The following is a 23910-nucleotide window of genomic DNA, read 5'->3' as shown; positions in this document are numbered from 1 at the left end:
GATCAGCACAGCTACTGGAGTTGCATGGGAAAGCCAAGTATCACTAGTGCACAAAGATGTCATCATTCAAACATTTTTGCAGGGGGTGGAGGGGCTGGAATGTTCCTCATTTAACTCTTAACCTTTCTTATGCCTTTAATGTTTTATTGAGGACATACAGTTTTATCTGTGCGCACTGGCAGCTTGTTTCATCACTGCCCTCGCTGTCATTACTAAGAGTGGCTCCCCCATAGTGTTCAGTCCCTAGTGGCATCATCCAAAGGCAAACTGCAGTCTCAGGAAAGATCTGACGACAACGGGGCTTTGGGTCTCTCCCTGCCTTTTGAACTAATCATTCCAAAGCAATGACTTGTATGGAAAAAACAAAACAAAACGAAACAAAACAAAACCCTCCTCTGATGAGTATCTTAGATAAGACTCACCCCCAGCATTAAATCAACAGGCAGTGCTGAGCTGTATATGAAGGCTAGATAACGTGTTGTTACAGTCCAGCATCGTTCTTAAGCTGTAGCGTAATGCCTGACGTGAAATCAGGCTGTGTGAAGCCCCCCGGCCCTCCCATCCCTTTGCCTGGCATCGACTCTCACCTGACGTTGCTTTACACATCTGAGGCATTCTCGTGACCCTGCTGTGTGCCACAAAGGTGCTTTGCGAAGATGTGCTGTACTGGGAGCTGCTGTCCGAGGAAGTGGAGCTCGTGTGCGAGAGGCGGCTGTGTTCTTTGTGGGAGGCCGTGGACCGCTGGTACCACAGCCGGAGTTCRTCCGACACGGCAGTCCTACCCGAACCTTTCTCGTGGCCCTCCCTGCCCAGAGATGGAGTCCTTATGATTTGGGAGCGGGAGGGGGTCAGCCTGACAGAGTCCACTTCATCCCCGTGCCAATTCTCCTTAAACATCCCCCCTGCTGTGTAGGAGTTGGAGGTTTTAAATTGTGCTTTCACGCTGTAGTGTCCCTCCTGGTCGTTCTCTAGGCTCCGCACCACCACGGGTGTGGAGCTACCCTCGATGTATAGGGGATACTCTTTGATCCTGTACTGGGAGGAAGGCTGGCTCTGGCTGTGCAGATAGACTCGGTGGTGCCCCGTCCCGTTCCTCGCAGCCAGGTTGGGCATGCTCCCTGAATTTGAAGAGACCAGGTTGCCCGCTGATTTGTGCCTTTGCCTCTGCCGCTCTCTGGCTTTCGAGGGGGAGTCCTCAGCCAGGGTGGAGTAGTTGGGGTTCATCTGAGCAGGGTAGTAGTGCTCAGAGCTGGAATGGCTGGTGCAGGAAGAGCAGTCGTCCATGGGGTCAGAGCCGTTACTGCTACGAGTCCTTGGGGTGTAGAAATCGGGGCTCCCTGTCTCATTTTCTGACCCGAGGAGCTTGCCTTGTGACTCCAAACTGGAGCTCCGGTGTCTAAAGTGCTGAGCTAAGCTGTGCAGTCTGGTCGGGCTGATGTCTACTGACCTGCAGGTACCAGGAAAACATTCAGGCTGATAAGGCAACAGGATGAAACACTTCCCCTTCCCTTCTGCACATAAGGCTGGAGTTGGTGGCAAGGGAATATGAGGGCGCTGAAAACCTGGACCCCTCCAGCACTGTGTGGGACCACAGGCTGTAAAGCAACTTGCTTCCCTGACATTAGGTTTGGGGAGATTAGGTTCAACTCCTGCTCCTCTCCAGTCTCCTTGGACGTGGCATCTGTCTGCAGTATTACAAGGAATACAAACTCTTCTGTGGTGCAGATACACTGTTACTGGCCACCTCCAGAAAAGACCCAGTCTCGAAGGCAAAATCTGGGGATCTCAGGCCCTTGGCTTTGCCAGCGCAGCCCTGCAGCAGAGCTGTTTAGCTCAGCACCATCCCTGTGCTGTTAGGTTCACCTTGCTCCAACTCTGTAACACCCCAGACCTTAGCTTCAAAGGTGGTGGGATTCCCTTGCATGTGGTCTGTGAATGCTTTGCACAGGTACAATTCACCTTACATGAGAGGGAGGGAGAGAGGGGGAGAGGGGGAAAGGGGGAGAGGGGAAGAGGGGGAGAGACCACCCTTAGTCCAAAATGTGGTGGTTTTTCCACTAGCCTTTGAAACTTCACCTCTGTGAAGCAGCCACATTTTACTGCAGACTGGCCATGGGTAATGCGCGTAAGACTGTCAGCGGTGACAGTCCTTCAGGCAACTACCCTGATTTGCAAGTTTACAAGGCTTGATTCATGGCCAGGTCTGGGTGGTCTCTATTCATGCGGGCTGTTTGGAGAGTTGCAGCCATCCATTCAAGGAGCAGGAACRCCGCCCGGTGATGACTCACCCAGCCCAAATGACAGATGGCCAAGGCCAGGGCGCACAGCTCATGAATGAGCTACAGACTGAGTGATGGTTGTTTCCAGCACCCAAACGCCCCATAACCAGTCAAGGCCACTTCTCATCTCTCATGCAGCTCAGCTCTAGTGTTAACAAACATTGCACTCTTGAAAGGCACCTTTATCCAAAAACTTGTAACAAACTTAACCCAGGGTCTTAATGCCTTGTAGTGTTTCTGCCCGAGTCCGATGTGTTGGCCTTACTCTTGATTTATGCCAAGTTAAATGGTGTTAGGGCAGTATTCTCAGGGCAGGATACCTAACAGCACACAGTTATAGCTCAGCTCTGTTTCCTTCAGAAAACCTGGGAATTTGCCATGAGAGCAAAATAACACTGATGCTGAACAGTTTTAGAAATCTTGCTGAAAACCTGAGTCAAATTTGGCAGTGCACATCAAATCCCCTCCCTTAAACTAACACTTCAGCTTATTCCACCATCAGCCTCTGGCTGACGGGATCCCTGGGTGGGTTGCTTTGAACAGACAGGCTCTCTCCACATAAGCACACACATGTGCACACACTATCTGTCACCAAGAGAGAGAATTAACACTACTCAGCCTTTCACAATGGAAAGGAAATGGTAGGTTATCTCCAGCTGGATCTGTGGAGGAATTTACTGCAGAAATTAGAAGTAGTACCACACCCCTTTTAGGAGTGGTGTGGGGTTTGTAATGCCTCAAAACAGTCAGGGGAGTGAAAGGTCCCAGCAGAATGAAATCTTGATTACTTGGCGGGGGTGATGAGGGGCAGGATCCTGTTCATCAGAAGCGATTTCAGGATCTTAAGTTCAGGAGAGAGTGCTTCCTGGTTACAATAACTGAGCCCCTGACATGGATGGGGCTGGTACATGTGCTTYCCTGAACTGGGAATTAATTACTAAACTGGGGGAAGGTCAAAACAAAGAATAATTAACTTAGAGTAAGCAAGTTGAGGCTGTTGTAGAGCCAGGATGACTTACCGTGTGGAGTGGACGTAGTGCGGACTGCGTACCCGTAGATCTGGTGTCGACGGCATGCTGGACTGGGAGTTCCAGTGGGGAAGGCTTCGGATGGGGCTGTTCTGCAGGGAGCTGCTCCCTCCCGCCTCAGCACAGCTCCCGGTGCTGGGGAACCGCTTGTGACTGCTGCAAAGCAAACACTGTGCTTCAGTTCCCAGGTAGGAATTTGAACGAGGGACTCCTCCCAGCTCACTCCATGTCTCAGAAACACACCTGTGATCTTGCAGGAGAGAGCAGGAACCATGCCAGCCACTACTCTGTACTGCTTTTTGTCAGCCACTGCTCTGGGTTTTTGCTTTTGAAGTAGCTGACACAAATCCAAGCCTGGTTAAAGCCCTAAGAGGATCCGCTGTCCTTCCTTTCTAATTGTTTTTTAAAATAACAGTGAGGTACCAAGCAACAGTTATGTGACTGCAGCCAACTTTTTATGATATTATTATTGACCAAAACACCTAAGTGTCTTCTTTTGGTAAGGCAAATTTTTGTCATGCATTTTGGAAAGAGCCTGACTTGGTTTGAGGCTGTTTCAGGCACATAACCCTGGGCATTCCCAGCAACATCAACACCTCCTAAAAGGCTCACAGGCTTCCCTTCTAGAAGTAGAGGATGTTCATCTGGTGGGGCATTTGAAATGGCTGGCTCACCTGGAATGACTGTGTGAGGAGCGTTTCTTGACCTTCTCATAGGGTTCATCCAGGGATGACTCGCTCCACATCTTGGGTTTGATAGGCGACTTGTCGTAGTCGTTGCGGTGGTAATGCATTTGCCGGAGGCCTTCTAGCGACTGTGGAGGAGGAGGCCTGTTGTGCAAGGGTGGCCGAGGAGGGAGTCCTTTGTGTGGGGACTGGAGAGGGGATATTGTGCTGGTGACCTGAGAATCCTCTGTGAAGAGAAAGAGGGAGAGAGGTGATGGCTCTGTGACACCTCCAATGCCAGCATTACCCAGGGGGACAGCATCACACATTGAGATCCCAGTTTCTTATCAGCACCCTTCCACTGGTTGCACTCAGGAGCCAACAGGAGGCCTAACTTTCAGAAGTGCACCAGCTGATATTCCCATTTTGGAAGGGAATGGCCAGCAAGAGTGTGTGACTTTGTATGAAAATTATTGAAATCTTAAGAGAAAAGAAACGAAGATTCTGGGATTGTCTCTTACAGGAATTCAGAGCAGTAACTATGGCAATATTCACAGCTCCAGACTGAATACAAGTTGGAATCAGGAGGAACTTTCAGGCCAGAGCCTTTTTGGCCCTGGTAAGGTTGGGTGGATTATTATACAGAACAGTTCCTCCATTTTGAATGTTGGTCAGTAATTCATGCATCCCTCTCTATTTTGTTCTGCAGTCTAGAATATGCAGCAGCCAACGTACCATCCTCAAGAACAAGGGCATCCGAGAGGGAGCTGTCTTCACTGGCAATGTTTCCTTCTGAGGGGAAGGAAATTAAAGAYGGTCAGAGGGTCAGAAGTATCACAGTGAGTGAATGCTGAATTGCATTCATTGCATATTCTTCCACTGAGCCTTAGCCTTAAGCTATCACCCACGTCTTCTTCCTCACATATCCAAGAGGCAAGAAGATTCCTATAAATAACTGACTCAGCCCACTCAGTCTTCGAGGGCAGAGTGGGGGAAATCTGCAGGCTAGGTCTCTTGTTTGCAGCCTGCCTTTCAGGGAGCTGCTAACTCTTTTCACTTAATGAGGATTAAGAATGAGTCATAACAGACAGCTGAGATCTCCAGAGGATGTAAAATGGCACAGCGCCATAAGTCAGATCTGTATCTGCTGTGGACCTCCGGCCTTAAAGACTTTGGATTTAACCTTTGCCTTTCTAAAATGACCATTCTGTTGCTAAAGGCCCACACTATGTTTCAGTTTCGTGTAATTCAGGGAAGTGCTTTCTGAGCATTCTCTGTAGGAACACAGGAAAAAGCTCCCAGGTTCTAGTCATTAATGTATTTGAGCTGCCTTTCTTCAGGGCCACCTGCTATCCCTAGCTGCAGTCAGCTTGGTACCCAAGTCACAATACTGTAGCTGTCAACTCAGTTCCTGTTATAAAGGCACAGAGAAATGCTCTGCAAGTCAAAGAGAAATGATGAAATCAGTGAGGGAGAAAGAATCAAAGGAAGTTAATGGATTTCATGAAAAAAAATAAACAACCCAGTAAACCATATAGTGCCCTGAGAATTACATTTTTTTTTAAAAAAAGCTTCTGAATGCAGCAATGACACTGTACCATTTTCACTTTACAGATGCCTTTCAGCTAGAGAGCTCACCCCAATCTGCTAACATTAATTACATTTGTACAGCACCATTTTGGAGGAGACATTAACTGAGTGATTTTATAAGTGAACAAAGGAACCACAGTCTGGTTTCCTGACATATAATCTACAGCATGACACTGCTTCTTGTGCTGTGAACCAGCACATCCCYAATGTGCTGCACGTAGCCCCCTTCAGCTTCTGCAGACACCAATCTGACAGCACGCTGGTATGGGAGAGGATAAGCCCGACTGCCAGCACCCCTGCAGTTCTGCAGATGTGAAAGGGAAGAAAAGGAGGGGAACTTCATGCCCCAAATCGTGAGTTCAAAGCAAAGTTTTGCTCTGTTGCGTGTTCTCCAAGGACCCTTCAGTGATGTCTCGGGCACTGAGCCCCACTTACCATCTATGATCAGGGATGCTCTCTGAGTTGGCTTCTTTCCAGATTTGATGCGATACTCATTGATGGCGTTTTCGATCTCCTGCAGTTTCTTCAGGGCGTTTAGGTAGGATGTCTTCCTCTGTTTCTTCAGCTTTTTGCTGACATTCGGGTCGCTCGCCAGGCGTCGGGCAGCCTCTGTGATCTGAGACTGAATGGCAAACTCTCTCTCCAGGCGCTCCAGCTCTGCCTCCTTGGAAAAGAGAAATGGTTTCTGGTTGCCATCAAACTCCCCTTGACTGGCCATGGGGAAACTCTTCAAGAGCCTGACCACTCAAGACTCTCCATCAGGAAAACATCCACCATCAYGCTGTTCTTCTAATCTCAGGGCCTATTTGTGCATACCCTTCCCACCTCTGCCTGCTCACACGAACAGCTGGGAGCACGGTTTGTGGGAAAGATGCCACAAAAAAGAAGGATGTTTGTGCTACAGCCCTAACCCYGCTGTGCTAGCTGGCTTTACCTGCAGTTCAGCATGGCCCAGTTCAGTGGTGCTCTACTGTTGACACATTCACCCTTTTACACTTGCCTTTTGGGCCATGTSTGCCTCCCACCCTTTCCCTGCTCCTGTTTCTTACTCCCATATTTGAGYGCCACTCACCACCAGCTCTATGTATGTATGCAAAGCCACAGCTTTAACTTTCTTGACAGGTTTGTTCAACACTCACTGATCTCTTTGGGGAAACATGGGAGAAGATGGCTAATTCCTCCCTGCTGTACGGCCATAATAGCCCAGGGGCAACTATGAGCTTGTGAAATTATGGGCTGCTGCATTGCGTTGCACCAGAAAATCGTCTCCTCAAGTTATAAGCCATAAGGGTGATCTCAGAGTGAGCACAGTGTAACAGAAGGCTTTCTGTACACTGGACGGCTCCAGCACTAGCCCGTGTAGGGTCTCAGCAGAGTTTTTAAATGCAACCAGATGTACCCTGCAAGCTACCTACAGATTTTTAGTTACACTTTGAAGTCAATGGATCTAGGCAGCACAGAAGCTGATATAGTGCTTCCTGGCACACAGGGCCCTAACTGTGATCTTCAAAGGTTTTTGCTGTTTGTAATGTATTTGGCTACCCTTCCCAACTCAGTGGAGTTTTTGGTGTTAATCTTTTAGAAAGGGGAATACAATACATTGTAAATTAGAGAAAAAGCCAAACTATTTTACTTCTAATGAAYTGTTCGTGTTCAGATCGCAAGTGCTGATAGTTCATGGAGATCCTCCTGTTATGCAAATTCAAATCCTTTCTCTTCAGGTATGCTGTGAGAGCTGATGCTGTGAGACTTTTAATCAGATTAAAACTTTAGAGGACCGTTTCATTCTGGGGTTCTGGCTTAAAAAAATCCTTCTGCTGTCAGTAGTGAGTCAGTATTGCCTATAAATGACAATTTCCCTCACTTTACTGAATACTGGACCCTCCACTCCTACCTTTTTAAGAGGTCCCTTTTTGAAGAATTTATAAGCTCTATCAACATCAAACTTATTAAAAGTGAATTTGACACAATAGAGTTTTAAGGCTGGGAAACTGGTTTGCTGCCTTCTGGCAAAATTGTTCCTGGAGTCAGCAATGGGGATTAGGGACCAGGTACGGGCAATTACCAAGAAATACAATAAGACCCTACCCTGCAATTCATGCTCTGAAAAAGCTCTTACTGAAGTTACCAAGAGTTTGTCATGAGCTGTAATTTCAGGCCTTTACAGATTCAATTCTAAATCACCTAGGATATCTTAGAAAAAACATCCTCATTTTCCTCCTGGCCATTATTGTCTATTTTCTTCCAGTGTGGCTCCAATAAATAAAGCCTCAGAAGATGAGGGCTATCATTTATCTTCAGATGGAAGTGCCTTGTTTCAGGTCCCCATTACAGTTGGTAATTTCAGTCCTGGAATTACGTGATTACGGGAGGATTTCACCTTTTGATTTAAATTGAATTTCTAATGTTCATACTTACTGAAAAGTGTATGAAAATCATCACTGGCTTCTAAAAGCCCTAAAAAAATGCAGCCAAATAAACACAGCCCAACATTATTCTTCAAAAAGAGAATTTATGATTTTCAGGCGTAAAGTTTGACAGGTGGGAGGAAGGAAAAACTGAGTCAGCATGTTTGAAATGCTGTTGCCAAAATGCAAAGAGCCTGCAACAGGGAGGAGCTGCTTTACCATCACGCTCTCCTTCCTGCCCACGTAACCCTGCTGCTGGAATAAGGAGATTCCTCACCCAGTGGCCCCAAAAGCTGCCTCTTAGCAGTAGGATCTGGGGAAGCTGGAGATCAGGCTATAAAACAGAGCAGCCAACAGACTGCAGGGCTTTTAGGAGTAGCCTAGGTAAGCAGTGCTTCCCTTTGAAAAGCCTAATTAAATGTGCTAGTTCATGAATATTTGACTTCAGTGGAATTCCTCTCTCAGACTCCATTGAGAACAAAACCAAAGAGCTCCACTGTTTATTTTTTCAGCAGAAGGAAAATGCCAACAAAACGACAAACAGTTAATTCCCTGGCTGAACTGAGCCTTAAACCACATAGTCACACCAGATCCAGTCTCTCCTCTTACAAAAATAAAAAGGAAACTCAAAACTGGAATATACACAAGTGTCTTGAGACAAATGCGTCTCTGCAGACAATGGCTTTTCTGTGAATCCGGTCCCGCCTTCCAGCTGCTGCAGGCCTGTTTTCACAGCCACGGTTCAGGGCACTGACCCAGCACATTGTGGGAGCCAGGGAAGAGAACAAACACTCCCTGGCAAACTTAGAAAAACATCATTCCAGCTCCCTATAGGTAGGGACGAAAGCCCTTTTGTTTAAGGATTGGAAAGTAAAATGCTTTTGTTTTGCTATTGTAGGACTAAGATGGATATTTCTGGTGCTTTTCTCCCCTGTTAGGGGAAAAATACCTGGGTGCTTCTGTTTCTGAATTCGGATTGCTGCTAAAGCAGAAAGCAGGTGGCTGTTTATGCTAAAAATGTCTGGCAGCAGCGGGGCTCAGATGGCTCAAGAGACTCCTGATGTGCTCCTTAGTCACACAAATCTCTGCAGTCAGTCACCGGAGYGTCTAGATCATCACTGGTCCAGTTGTCATCCAGGCTATTTCTGTTACTTCTAGCAAAGTTAGCGTTTAATCTCGATTCCAAGTCTGAACCAAGACCACTAACCCTCTCTCTGCTTTCCTGTTCTTGTGCAAAATGAAAAAAAAAAAGAAGAATAAAAAGGTCCCGTGACCAACTGCAGTCTTTTAAAGGAAAAACATCATGGCCCCTACACAATGCATGCTGGATGTCTTAGAGACCTGAGGTGGGGAAATCAGGATGTAAGAGAAGGGCAAAGCCTCACCTCTCCCTTAGGCAGGATTTTCTGCTCATCCAGTTTAAAGGCAGTTCCTATTCTTCTCCTTACGATAGGCGGCTCCTCCCCAGGATCTAGAGGATATTCTCGCGGCAGCTTTCCTGTGAGCTCCTGCAAGAAGAAAATTCTGTTAGTCATCTGGAGAAGGCCGCAGCAGAGTCCTGGCCTGTGGAAAACACACCACCACGCTTGAACTGTGACTGTAAAATGACAGCTGTTCACAGTCTTTCACTAACACTGTAGCTAGTACAGTTAGCCGATAATACGTACAGGAGAGCATCCCACCCCGCAAACTCAGCCTGAGAGCTGACATGCAGAGTGGAGAACTTTTCTAACCTGCATACCAGTACGGATTTTGCTGATGGGGGGGGGGGGAAATCAACCAAACTGTCAGTGRCCTGCCCAACACCAGTTTGTAGGTGGGGCCCATCCCTAGTGYCTTAAGGCCTGAGGCTGAACAGATTGCAGCGTTATTTTCATCTATGCAGTAGGGCTAGCGGGAAAGGACAGCTTCTACTCATCTGTTTCTGAAAGGGGGATCAACAGATCTGACTGTGTTCATGCAGATTGGAGCCAGAAAGCCCCAGTGGCAACAGTCCTGCAGGTAATGACCTGCACATCAAAATATTCCCATGATSTGTCTTACAGGAATGCAGTGAAAACAGTCACTGAAATTGGTGCCTGGTACCTAATTACCTGTCTTGTAACACTTCATGTATCAGGACCCCTTCCAAACCCTGGGGATGACATAGGCAGCTTTGGAGTGTTACTAGATGATGCTTTGTCAGATCGATGGGGTTATTTGCAAAGTTTCGTTCAAAATCTGAAACAAACTCCACAGAGCTGAGGAATATCTGGAGCACAGGAAGCAATGAGTGCTAGTATTGATGTGAATGCTGTATTTTTTTTCTTCTGGCACGCACAATAAGGCCACACATATCTGAATTAAAGGCATTCAAATGCCTACAGAATGAGGCAGGAGCCTCACTACCAGAACAGCCTAGCTCCTTGTACTCAAAAGTCTCCCGACGAAGGACAAAAGGCTTTTGTGTTCTTTAGCATCAGCCTTGAGAGGATCCAGCTGGCAGAATAACCTAAATCATCTGAATCCCAAAGAACAGGGGCTGACCTTAACGTGAGTGCGCAGGCTCAGGCCCCTCCTGCCTGCCCTGGCCTCTCCCCTGCTCCCTAATGGGGGTTTTCTTTCTACTCTTTTCAGGTCACTAGGAAACAAGGACCTGGCCTTTTCAAATCCTTCCTCCAAGCAGTTCCCAGCAAAACTGGGTTTGTAGCACAGCTCTGTGCTGACGTGCACAACCCGCTTTTGTGAGAGGCACATTGCAGCATCTCGTGGGTCCCATCCTGTGTTCTCTGCTCCAGCCCCGCAGAGTTATTTCAGCTGCTTTTCTGTAATGTGTTTCTCCTAGCGTTATGTGGGTCTCAGTATTGCATCAAGACATRGATTCTTGTACCCTTTCCCGAGGGAAATGAGGGCATTTTCTTTACAATTCCTAACTTAACATGAAGCAGGGCAGCAGGGAAAGAGTTAACATCTTCCGTAAAATGCCCAAGATTTGAGCAGAATAAAATTAATGTGGGCTACCATGCTTCCTTCATAAGCTGAAAAGTATTCACAGACATAGTCCTGAAATGTAATCTAGATTAATAAATAACTGTAGTGGTGATGGCCTGAGGTAACTCAATGCCACTGTTATGAATGGCTCTGGCTGTGCCTATTTGATTAGGTCCCCACTTTTAACCCTTTTTCATCTTCTAATTTACTTCCTCCCTCTATTTTGGCCATTCCTGTGCCAAAGCAGAAAGGACTYAGGGCAGTCTGAGAGGAAATGCTCCCAATAGCAAGGCAATGATGGATGAGCTGAAGGGTTGCAAGACTGGGTCAGATCCCAAATGTCCATCAACTGCCTCTCTCAGATCATCTGCAGAAAACAGTAACACTTTTTACCAGCTCTTAAGGTGCTGACAGATGGGCAGCCTTGCTGCAGCGTGTTAAGGAGTTATTGCTCCTTACTGCTGGCCCCAAGCTTCAGCAGCAAGCTTGTGTCTGGGCCCTGGTTGCACAGTGCAGTGTCTGAGGCTGCACAAAAGATGAGGATCGTGTTAAAGTCAGAGCACTGGGCTATGAGCTCCTGTGACTGAGGCACAGGCACTTCTTTCCTTTTATGCACACTCCTTTGGGCAGAGTTAGCTTAGGGTGGTAAATTCTTCCAGGATGAGCAGAGATCTCTCAACTTTGTCCATCAGTGTCTGAAGAGTATGTGACCACTTCCAGCACATGATCTTAGCTTTGCTCAATGGACTTCTGGCACTGGATCTGCTTCTGTAACCTTTATCAACATAAGTTGTTTGCTGAAGTCAGCCAGGACTTCTCAGATGAGAAAGGATCACCCGTGTTGAGTAAGAGGGGAATTGGGGCCACAGAGATTTCTGCAGACTTTCTTCATTGAGAGCTGTTTTCCACAGCTTATTCTTATTGGCATTAAAGCCACAGACAAACTGAAACAAAGCGCAATGAAAGTTCAGTCAGTGGCCAGTGACTCAGTTCCCCTCTTTTTGTCAAAGGCGATAYACACATTAAATATTAAGCAACAACTGGAAGATCTCAGTGCCACTTTCTGCAGCGAGCTTCCTGTTTTGTTACAAATCATGACTTATTGTTAAATTCAGATTTTTCCAGGCCTAGTAAACAAAGAAGGATTTCTGAATGACCCAAGGGTAAGCTGCTGCTGATCTGTSTCTCCATGCACATTTGCAGCATGGTTTTCATTTCTAAAAACACTAAATTGATCTTTAAACTGGTCAACATCTACTCCAAGAATAAACAGATAGGGAAGGTTATGAGATGAGTTCCTCAGCTGTTCTGCCTGTTCTCCCCCAGCAGTCTGGGATCACCAGTGGTTCATCTTCACAAGGTGTACTACCACACTGCCATTCTTCTCCAGCAATGCCAGGGCCTTTTGGATGAAGGGAGTCTATATGGAGGACTTCCCATGCTGTCCTTTGCAAAAGAGAGACCCCAAGTGCTGTACATAAGCCACACAATTAGCTCTTTAGCTCTCTGAGATAGCTACATCTTGAGGCAACACATGGAGCTGGAAGGCAGCAGATAAACTGAGGAGCAGCTGGGAGCAGGAAGAATGTGCCGGGAGAAGAAAAGCACCTAAAACCAGACCTGCTCTAGGAAGAAAGCGTACCACTTATTTTTTTTTTTTTTTTTTTTTTTTTTTTTTTTATTATTTTTTTTTTTTTTTTTTTAAGAATTTTTTTTTTTTTTTTTTTTTTTTTTTTTTTTTTTTTTTTTTTTTTGGCTAATAAAGTAAAAAGCCTTTGAGGAGTGAGTTACCAGTACACAGGACAGCCCCTCTATGCCATTTAGGTACATGCATATTCCTGCCAAAGTCAGTGACAAGCCTAGTGGGAGCCTGGCTAAATGTATCTCAGATGCAACTTGAACAGGAGACATGGATGTTCAACACCCTTCTAACCCCAAGCCAGATGAATATCCAACYGACACTGGGTCCCCCTCCTCCAGAGGGGAAAATGCCTTGTGATATTGCAATCTGGAGTTGAAATGGTTGGACGTTACTGAAGCCTTTGTACAACATGCTTTGCAAGAGGTGGCTGTGGAAATACTTGCTTTTACTGTTTCCATACTTCTTCTGAACAACAACTGTGCTATGATAATGCAAGCAACTAAGTGTTACAATTTATAAAATATCCTTTTCCTACCGCTTCTCGAAGACAGAGTTTCTTCAGCTCTTCCAAGCGTTGGCGCAATGTCTCTTCCAAAGCTTCTTGTCTGGATTTCAATGCAGCCAGCATGTCTTTCTTGGCAGACTGAGAACTATCTGACTCTTGGGAACCTATCAATAAACAATGATTTCACTAGGACAGCTGACAGCAGAACACACAKCTGGAGTGCTTGTGAATTTTACCAAAGCCTATATTTTGGATGTAGTCTTTCCAAAAAGAAATCAGACTATGACATGAAGCAGGTGTTGCCCAGTCATGTTTGTTTACAGCAAATCCTTAATGCTTAAGCTAACAGACGGAGGTTGGACAGTGGAGCATACAAAGACATCTGTAATCATTTTCCAGAAAAAATAAAAGCAACACAATTATTCATGTAAAATCCTAGCAAAAAAGACATACTGTTCCCATGAAATTTCTCAATAGAAACTAACAGTACAGTTTACAAAGCACTGGAGATAGATAGATTCTGAAGAAAGTAAACCTTGGAGAAGCCATCTGAAATACAGCCTGCTTATTTAGAAACTGCAAAGACCCTAATAGCAAGTACTTAATAAATGCTCAGTCAAATCAAATAATCAATCAAATACTCAAACCACTTAAATTTACTTATGAAAAAAAAAATGTAATGCACCAAAATTACCTAGAAAGATTGCTGTAAAATAAGCTAAGCTGTAAAACAAAACCAGAACAATAATAAACAGCAGGAGGTCTTCCCAGGATAGTAGCTGTTTCTTCTTAAGAGGTAGGTCAAGATATTCAAGCTGGGTGTCCAAATGGCTTGATTTTCCAAGTGGCAATTACCCAGCAACTTCCACTGAAATAAGTCCATGCAATCTCTTGGTACAAATCCAGAATTAAATCAGATGCTCACTCAGATGTCACATCAGCACTTGTGATTTCAGTTCTTGTGGGGAACATACTGATGGGATTCCTGATTTTATTTTGGTTTGGGATGATACATTGATCACTGTCCAAGGTCTAGGTTCTTGCAGAGGGAGCAACTTTGGATGCATCCCATTTTTGAGTACCCAACTTGAGTTTTAATAGGTGACTGACTTTTTTAGGATGTGCTTAGCACTCATCCTCTAACGAATCTCTCTCTGGGCTTGGGCATGAGTTTACAATGAATTCACTACTTCACCGTGATCACCCTGAGTGCATGCTTTCCTGAGTGCATCATTTCATCACAGAATAGGGACACTAAGGCTATGGCCACACTGTGAGATTAAAAGCTCAAGAAGAGGCAAACATCATCCTCACAYACTTTCTACTCATATTGATGATTGTTGTTAACTATAGATGCAGCTCARACTGCCCACGCTGTGTTTATAGAAGCTGAGTTCTGGTATCTGTGGTGGATTCAGTGATGGCATCCCTGCTCCATCCACAGAATGCGGCTGAGAGCATCAGCTTGGTGCACAGTTGAGCTTTACCTTACACACAGCTCTGGGACTCAGTTTAAGTTTGCATCTGAAATTATTTCCAAGAAAACCCCATCTGGGACCTTAAGCTGGACTGAGTAGATGGGGCTGCCACGTTCTCACAGGTTAAACAGAGGTGTCTAATGCAATTTGCTAATCTAAGATATCTGAGACATCTCCCATGGCATGGCAGAGGTGACACAGAACCTTATGAGATCCATAGCCTTTTGGACTGGCAATGGGATACTCTGATCAACCTAAAATGGCATCAGACACCTATGTTCATACAGCCAGATTGTGCCCAGAGTGCATCCACAGGGACTTCATGCAGGGCATCTAGTTCACTCTAGGTTCATGCCTAGCTCAAAGGTTCTCTGAGGCAAAGAAGCCTTTGCCTCAACAATGCTTTCAAGGAGTTTTCTCTTGGACTGACTCAGTGGTTCTCAGCCCTCACTGTCTCAGGGTGATCTTTTGGGGGCTCCACTGCCTCTGTAGAGCAACAGTGGAAAGACAGCAGGCTCTTATTATCCGCAGAAATCAGATTTAYGGGATGTCACGTGCAGGTCTCTGTGCACCTGTGGATTGGAGGAGCTTCTAGATACATTTTCATTCAGCCTGGCCTCCTGAGTGAACTCAGCCTAAATTGGTTGAAAAGATTGCTGCCATTTCATAAAGCTCTGGAATGAACCTGGGAACAATTTGGTTTGGCAGCAAAACACAGTGAAATTTGTGCTTTTAGTTTCATCTTTCATTGCTACTATTTCATCAGACCATTAAAGCAAAACTGAAAAAGGATCTAGGCAATCCATGCCGGGAAACAGTTCTGTGTTGGTCCAAAGGGAGTAGAGACTGTCACAGATCTTTTCCACCATTATTTTCTGCAGTTTTCACACAGGAAGACAACTGGTGCTTATTYTGCAAAATGCTACTCTCCCTTGTAACACCCTTTATTGGGCTGTACTGGAGTGGGAGAGGTGGGAAAAGGTGCTCTAACGGTCAACTAGGTTGAGCATCATCAGATGAATCAGGATGACCACATAGTAACACATCTGTTTACTAGCTGTAACTGCCCCCATTTCATTTGGGTTTGTTTGGCCTCCCAGAGCAGCAAAATTCAACTCCGTGAATACATCTGCACTGCAAGAACCTCACAGGATCCTCCAGAGGAATCTTGTATTTGCACTGGCAGGGGAAAGGCCTCTCTAGCACTTAGTAACTCTTCATAGTAACCCTCATGAGTTGTTACTAGCAAAAGCTGAACTGCTGAACCTCTCTGCTTAATTGCCAACAAACTGCTGACCCCTGGTAATAAGCTACTCATGATTCCTGCAGATGTTTCAATCCTATTTTTCCTTTTAGGATAACTTCAATGACCCCTGTTTTCCTTTCAATTGCTCTTCCCCTTTCCTTCTTCTCTCTGCTCCCCACCTTCCCATTGGCCTTTCATTTATTTTTAAAAACTATCAGTTTTTGTAGTGCTTGTTGTCACAGCAGCTACATAGATGCTAAACATTTAAAAACACATGAATAGTCTGAACTGTGCCCAGAGGTCTGTGCTTATTTGAGGTGTGATGACAACAGGGAAATAAAAGACTTGTAACTGAGCTGGTACAGCCCCAAATCAAGCACTGACAGTTCATAGCATTTGCTCCAGCTGTACTAAACCTGTGTAAGAACCACAGTGGTCTCAATCCTGATGTAGTCAGAGGCAGGCCTTGCCATCTCTGTCACTCCTCCTAGAAAGCAAAGGATTTGGGGAGAATCTGGAAGTATATTGTTACATTCTGAAGTAAGCAATGGGATTACTGCTAAAACCATGTCCTTTTCGGCACTAACAAAGCAGTTCAAATTAAGTAGTATTTCCCTACTGTCTCACAGTCTTCCAGTGTAGTGAGGGTTTACAGGATTGGGGACAGGGCACTCACAGTTTAGGGCTTGTGATGGTAAACTTTTTTATCTTAACTGTACCTGACTTTGAGGATCCCTTGGGCATAGTGCAAGACCCATTTATTTCTAGAGACATTCCTGAAGAGAAGGATTGGGCTGGAATTTCTGTCTAACTGCTTCTTCTGGCCTTTTTTTTTTTTTTTTTTTTTTTTTTTTTTTTTTTTTTTTTTTTTTTTTTTTTTTTTTTTTTTTTTTTTTTTGGTTTTTTTTCTCTGCTTGCTCCCACAGGTGTAAAGCAAATGTAAACTTGATCATTCAACTGAATCGCACCAGTGTGAAATGATTGTACAGGACCAGAGAAAACAGTGATTTGTGTTGCTGATATGCCTACAGCATCCATTAGAAGCTCTTCACTTATAAAAACGTATTAACCCAGCCTTGAGCAAAGCTGTGGCCACAGAACCACTTTTAAACCCAGTGTTAAGTGACCCAAAAATGTCAGAATAAATTAAGAGACCACAAAAACAAGGAAGGAAACACTCAAAGATCAGCTCAAACCAAACCAACCAAGCACATAATACCTTGAATGAATCTGCCTTATTAAATATGATGCCCACTGAGTCAGGGCTGCCTATGAAAATTATTGTCCAGCCTCCTTCCTATTTGCAGTGCACAGATTTACCAAATTATGCATTTTAACATATGCTTCTATAGAACCATTTGAGGGCCCTAAAAGAGAAAGGGTTGTGAAAACACTGGGTAGCAAACATGGGGTCACCTCTGACAGGCAGCAGGAACTTGCCGGATCGGGGCCTGTTTCTATAGCTGGTCCTGCCGGTTTAATTTCAGACTGAAGGAAATCCTACATGACATTTCCTCCTGAGTACACACGATAGAATGCAAGTCTTGGCTTAATGCCCAATAAGTTTGCAATATGCTCTTCTTCTGATACTCAATTAGCCTCTCTGCTCCTCATTCTCTGAGTGAGACTATCTAACTATCTCCAGCCACTGACATGCAGGGAAAGAGGTGCTATGAAATAGGGAGATGGTGGTCTTCCTTGTAAGTAATTCCTCCAGCATAATTCATGGCTAAGCYTCTTCACCAGTGCTAACGGGCTGGTTTCTGATCCCTCCTATACTGGCGAAGTTAAGAGAGTCTCAGTGATGTTGATGGGGCTATGAAGCAAACAAGTCACACCCTCAAAAGATCTGATCAACATGATGTGCCCGAGTCTGCGTGCAGGAGCTCCTGCTTACCAGTTGTCTGCTCTAAGAAAAGCCTTGTTTTAAAGCTCATCAAAGGGAAGGACATCAGCAATGTGAGCCACAGTTTTGGAGAAGAAAGCCCTAGCAGTGATTCACCGCTTGTCCCTATTTCTATCAGTAGAATGGAGTAGATTACTATTAATCTACCATTAATGAAGTAGAGTCAGCTGAGAATGATGAAAACAAGCAGGGAAGAGAGATGAGATGCTGAAGAAAAGAAGAAGGAGCTAAGCCTCAGTGCTAGCATCTGTAAGAAGAGATGCAGCAAGGTGGTTAAGCAGCAGCAAGGCAAGAGCATCAAAGCTTAAACAAGAAACCAAACTTCACAGCRGCCCTGCCATCAGTCATATCCAATTGCACAATCCTGGCTATCTCTGTGATACCTCTCTTCTCTCTTTCTCATGTGAGTCTCCTGCTCCAGGAAAAATGCATCTAAATAAGGCAAATCCTTCATACTACAGCCTCCTGCCAGCTCYAGCTTGCTGGTTCTCAGCAAGGTCCCTGTGGAAGGCTGTCCCCTGAGCAGGGTGGGGAGGTCCCCCCACTCTTGCTCTGTGCCAGAGCCTGAGCTGAGTCACAGCACCAGGATGTCAGCACACAACAGCCAGAAAACTCAGACAGTTGCTGTCTCTCAGCTCTGCCAGACAAATAGGATATCCTCCACGGCRCGCGGGAGCCCAGCTGGAGCTGCTCTGCACAGGATGCGCTCAGATATCCTGTGAGCGACTCATCTCCGTGAGTCCCTGTGCTCACAGGCCTGGCCAGAGGCTGCACAGGGTGCTGTTTATCTGCTCCGACACTCACTAGGGTAGTGCAGCTGGAAGATGGCCCTGCCGGATGGAGTGGCAGGGGTCAGGGAATTGRCTGGCTGGGCTCTGTCTACATGCTTGTGGCATTTTCAAATGTAAACAGGCTTGTGCACAGGAAACCTCCACTGCTGCTGAAGTGACAGGGCTTGGGGGGTTGGAGGTTCCTCCAGGACATCTGCAGAGCTAAAGCAGTGGTACTCCTCTGTGGTCTCTCCTCTACCCACTGATGTGAAGGATGCCTGTAGGGCAGTGGGAATTTGGGGCTCAGACTTATAATAATCCCATGATAACGGGACTCCTCCATAGCTAGGAGCCCTGTAAAGCTCTTATGGCACAGCTTGCTGTGAAGAAAAAGCCTAGCTTTGAACACATTCTAATAACTATCTCTGCTGATTTTGATCGTGGTTCATGCCAGTCTGAAAGCAGAACTTCTTAACCCCTACTCTACCCCTATCTTACCCCTACCTCTTTACTCCTGGGCAAATTTAGCCTCAGATATCCAGGGACAGCACAAAGAGTTGTCCCTGCTGTGAGCTAAGTCCTGTCAGCCCACTGATTTGGGGGGCCCTTCCAGGCCAAAATGCTGACGAAAGATTAAAAGAAATATAGTCGGCAGCATCAGGGATCAAACCTACAACTTTGCAGTGGACACAGAGGTCGAGGGTCTGGGAAATAAGGAGAAGCCAGGAACTTGGGATTCTCTCAGCTTGAGCACTGAACTGCTGTGACCACGAGGAAGTCACTGTCCCAGTATAAGACTTCATTTCCCCTCTGCTATGTCTAGAGACTGTAACTATTGTGGGAAAGTGACTGCCTCTCACGGCACAGCCTTATCTTGGCCAAATGCTCCGACCACCATAAGCAATAACAAAAGCTTCCTTGCAGCCTTACTGCAAATCCAAGAGATACAAGACAGCTTCAGTGTGCTTCTTACGCTGGTGACGGCCCCTCCACTGAGGAGGAGTGAGATGAAAAGAGGAAATGAAATGGCTACAAATAGTTTCCAGGAAGAAAGGAAAGAGAATGGCAGGGAAGTAGGGGCAGGAGCAGTAAACAGAAAGACATTCAGTTCTCCCCTTGTGATTTCATGTCACTCAGGGTATTTATGGCCTGGAAATCTACTGTGGCCACTTACTCATTTGCACTCATTCTCTCCAGCACATAAGTTGTACCGCGATAACCCATCATTGTTATGATCGTGCCCTGATAATCTTCAGCCTACAATGAGAGGAAACGCACGTTCTGGGACTGAGGAGTGACCGTGCCCACTGGGATAGGTGGCCAATGCCCCTTCCCGTTCAGCAGTGTGGCAGGGGCTGGCTTAGCTCTGCCAGCCGGCTCAAGAGAAGGAGGCTCTCACAGCACAGTGGTGACTGTGTGGAAGCAATCCATGGCCTCTGATTCCTTGTTCTCTGTCTTCCTCTGACATACGTCTTTTCTCTGCACTTCCCTCCCACCAGAAGTGGGCTTGTAGCTACTGGAAGTCACATGGCAGCAGCAAACCTCACACCTAACATCTGAGAAGAGCTCTACCCACACAGCTGGTAGGACCTACAAGACAGGAATCTGGAAAGAGCCATGCTCTCCTGGCCCTGGTAGCAAAACCACCACTGAAATGGAGATTCATGCAGTCCTTCATAGGTATCCAGGCAGTCTCACCCATCTACCCCAGCCAGAAGAAATGACTCATCCAGTCAATGAACTCTTCATARGGCAATTAGGCAGGAGGCATTAACTAGGGCTATTCTGCTGAGTCTGCAAACCCCACTCTCAGCCAGAACGGACGTGAGCAAAAAAAAAACCCAAGAACAAAAACGAAAACAAACAAACAAAAAAGACAGAAATAAAAGCCTGGGCAGCTCTCATTTTGGGATTTCCATCCACATAACTCAGATCAGGTGCTGGCCCTACAGAAACTTTTTCCCGTGCCTGATTTTCTGCCGACTTCCACCTGGCTAACACTCTCTCCTAGTGTGAGAGCAGAAGCATACCCCCATATTTTTTTTTCCAGAAAGGCTAAAAGCCAGTGTATTAACAGGATTACTACCAAGTAGCTTTCACAAACTTGGGAATGGTGCCCAGGAGGCTGAGATCTTGGAAAGACCTTAAGAACTTCCTTGGAGTACTTAACATTATTTACTTTGCAGCAGGAGAGTTGGAAAAAAATGCCAAACAAACAAAGAGCTCCAACAACCCGACACCAGGCTGGGAGCTGCCCAGCTACTACTATTCCCTGAGCAATGGGAAGCACAGAGGCAGATTGTGTGCTTGTCAGGAGGACCTAGGGAACAGAAAGGCATCTCTGTTCTTAGGCAAGGCAAGGAATTGCACAGCAGACTGCTCCAGAGCTCAATAAGCATTTCACTTTTTAACCCCTTGCTGGACATTTTCCAGGAGGGAAAAGGGCATTTAAGAGACAAGAGTACAGTGATGCAGAGCTGATCTACAGAGTTAGAGTGGGCTCAGTGTTATAGCATRTGTATTCTTAGATGGGACTGTTCCCTTAGCAATTATGAAAAAGTTATTTTCTCATGAACATATCTCATCAGAATGGATTTCAATAACTTCAAACAACATTTAACACAGGACATTTAATTGTTTGRTACTATTAATTATACAAATAGCAGCAACTCTGTCCTCCTGAAAAGCKTCTCAGCTGAGAAGCTTAAAGTACTTTGCAAACTATTAATCCTTGCTTTGCTCCTGGAGTGACATTTAGCACTGTTTTGCCCTGTTCAGACTTACAGGAAGTCTGAACGAAATGTAGAACTGACTCTTGTTGCTTGTTCCTTCTCTTTTGTTTCTTTGTTCTTCTCCTTTAGCAACTTTTCTTGGGTTTATTTTGCAGCTGTATTTCTTCCTTTTACAGGAAGGTGCTCAAAGTCACCAAAAGAAACCTCTAGGTCCYGGGCACAAGTTTGGTGGAGAGTGCTAGGAAACAGTTCTTTTGGGCCTGAGAGACTAGGCAAATTCTAGCATCGAAGAGGCCAGGTAGTTTTTGTGAAGTTACCCTGCCTCTGTGCTACTGAGAGACACCACCAAATCCCCAGCCTTGGTTTCCCTAATGAGCTGCACTGGCAGACCACTTCCCCACTGCTGGTTGGGGAATGCTTCATTAAAGCATCTGCTGAAGATAGCAAATAGCCTGGAGAGACATAGATATTAGCGGGTGTTTAGGGAAGAGACTGTAAAGAGAGGCCAGGCCTTAGCTGGAAAGAGAGAGTTGAAGATGACATCCTGGGGACAAAGAGGAAATKAGCAGAGGTAGTGAGAGAGGGGGAGGCCTGTAGCCTGTGCTTTTAATGGGGCAGTGCAGAAAGACGGKCCGACACACCTGGACAGACAGCAAAACTGAGAGGAAGTGTCTTTCATTTCTGCAGTGCAGCTTCTGGCAGTTTCTCCATTATTTCACAGACATGGCCCTTCCCACCATATTTCCCTCCAGTTACAGGATAAAGAACCTACCTGATGACAGGAGACTCCCGCTGCTGCCACTGATAATTTTGCCTTTACTCCCCATGTTGGCCAGCTTTGAGGTCTTGAGCGTTCCAGTTTCGGTCAGGTCAATAGCAATTTCACTCAGGCTTCTTGCAGCATGAATCTTGGACTGGAAGTAGACAGGAATTAGTAGTAATCTAGAACTTCTCTAAAGCTCACAGAGGCAAAAAGACAGTCCACTATGGCAGGAAACAGGCCTCGCTGGAAACAGGCCTCCACAGCAAACTCAGATTATTTTACAAAAATGGAGCAAATCTGGCACTGTATTCCCTGCTGCACTTTTTACATTGTTAAGTAGGTACAATTCAGGCATTGCTTTCTGCTGTTTGTTATTTTCTCTGCTTTGCCACAGACTTCTTCCCCTCTTAAACAAATTGACTACATATGGAATTACTGTATTAACAAATACAATAGGAAACCTCTAGTAATGCCAATGTAATGAACTGCAACCCCCAAAGACTAAAGACCAGCTCTAGTATTTAAAAGAAGCCAAGATGGGTCTTTGCGTGTTTGCATTGAGGTTTGGACCAGGATACAATGAGGACATGGCTTAAATGGGCTGTCATGAGAAGGCGGAAGAAAATGGAGGCAGGAAAACATGTTCAGGTTATAGTCCAAACTAACAAATATCATGCAATGCCCTTACTGTGAGGGACCTCTTCAGAATTCAGGACTTCTTAAGGTATTAACTTTAGTCCAGTAAGAAAACAACAGCCAGTCCCAGTAACTAGCTACAAGCAACACAAGGAGTCATCCATTGTACCCCACCAAATGTCAATGACCTAGGCATCTCCTGGGGAAAGTAAACCTGCATACTGCATAAACCTACCTCAGGAGGGAATGAGTTGACCTCTTAAGACATTGTTCTTTCTCCATCGGTTATGACCAATGGACTTGAAACAATAAGAGGTCTAGAAAGTTAAAATGAAATGAACTCTGGAACTTTCTCTTTGCTGAGCCRTGAGATCAGATGTGGTTATGCCCACGGAGCAAATGAAGGCAGAAAACACCATTCAGTGCAAGAGGCTTAGAAGCACCAAGCAATGAAATGAGTAGAGCAGCTGGTTGCAGGCTTGGGCTCACTCAGTCTCAGCGGCTGCCTGTCTCTTCAATACAAGCCCCAGTGTTAGCAGCTCCCTACCTCCAGTTCAGACCCCTGAGAGCACTTAGAAAGTGTTAACATGAACAAAAGGATCAACTATGTTCATCAAAGTTGCTGGTATAGCCCTCCCGTTACAGCCCAAGTACTGCTGTAAGGACGAAGCCTACRTATGAACAATGTTTTGTGTCGCTGAGAAATTTTCAGTCTTCTTTCTAGCCTGTACAACTGCAGGATCGCCTTAAAATAGCATACGTATTATCAAAACAATTCCCAAGCCCCTCTAATCCCATATCTCATTTCTGACTGGGGTCACATCCAGATGCTTCAGAGGAAAAGATAAGGAAATTTTTCAAAAAGCAATTGTGGAATAATCTGTCCACACAAATATTTCCTCCTGCCTCTTCTGAATTAAGGACAGGCTTATATTCTGAACTCTATTTTATGCTTTGGTTGCTTCAACTAACAGGCCAGGTTATCAGAGCAGAAAGCTCTAAAAGCCTGAAAGAAGCTTTCTGTCTGTAACATGCTGTGCGTGAAACACAAAGATTACTGCTATTTCACTTCTGATCTGGAAACTGGCTTCTTGTTTGCTGACCTTTATATGAATTCTCCAGTYGCGGACAGAGAGTGGAGCTCAGCCTACTACCCAACAGCCTGCTAATCCGGTGCTGCTGAAACTCAATTAGTCTGGTCTCAAAGGACCACTGACCTGGAATTTCTATTTCCTAGAACCCAGAAAACTGTTGGTACATTGTGTCGAGGGTCTCAGGCTCTTCAGCAGACT

At 45.6% G+C, this 23910-nt stretch overlaps 1 protein-coding gene across 5 annotated transcripts in view; it reads right to left on the bottom strand.

Annotated features, from left to right (window-relative positions):
- The window catches only part of FRMD4A (FERM domain containing 4A), a 231164-nt gene that overhangs the window by 9475 nt on the left and 197779 nt on the right, over nucleotides 1–23910 (bottom strand). For 4 of the 5 annotated variants that reach the window (XM_085299106.1, XM_085299098.1, XM_085299082.1 and 1 more), the window contains exons 14-21: nucleotides 21992–22133; nucleotides 13118–13251; nucleotides 9356–9478; nucleotides 5998–6226; nucleotides 4708–4764; nucleotides 3982–4219; nucleotides 3299–3463; nucleotides 588–1447 (exon numbers count right to left, since the gene is read on the bottom strand). In XM_085299106.1, the coding sequence (XP_085155232.1) occupies nucleotides 588–1447; nucleotides 3299–3463; nucleotides 3982–4219; nucleotides 4708–4764; nucleotides 5998–6226; nucleotides 9356–9478; nucleotides 13118–13251; nucleotides 21992–22133 (1948 nt within the window). The remainder of the gene's footprint in view (nucleotides 1–587; nucleotides 1448–3298; nucleotides 3464–3981; nucleotides 4220–4707; nucleotides 4765–5997; nucleotides 6227–9355; nucleotides 9479–13117; nucleotides 13252–21991; nucleotides 22134–23910) is intronic. The other variant, XM_085299090.1, reaches the window with a different exon arrangement.

The sequence above is a fragment of the Rhea americana genome, unplaced genomic scaffold, assembly GCF_003343005.1.
Source record: "Rhea americana isolate MKP2758 unplaced genomic scaffold, rheAme1 scaffold_1, whole genome shotgun sequence".
NCBI lineage: Eukaryota > Metazoa > Chordata > Aves > Rheiformes > Rheidae > Rhea > Rhea americana.
This window is presented reverse-complemented; position numbering and strand designations above follow the sequence as displayed.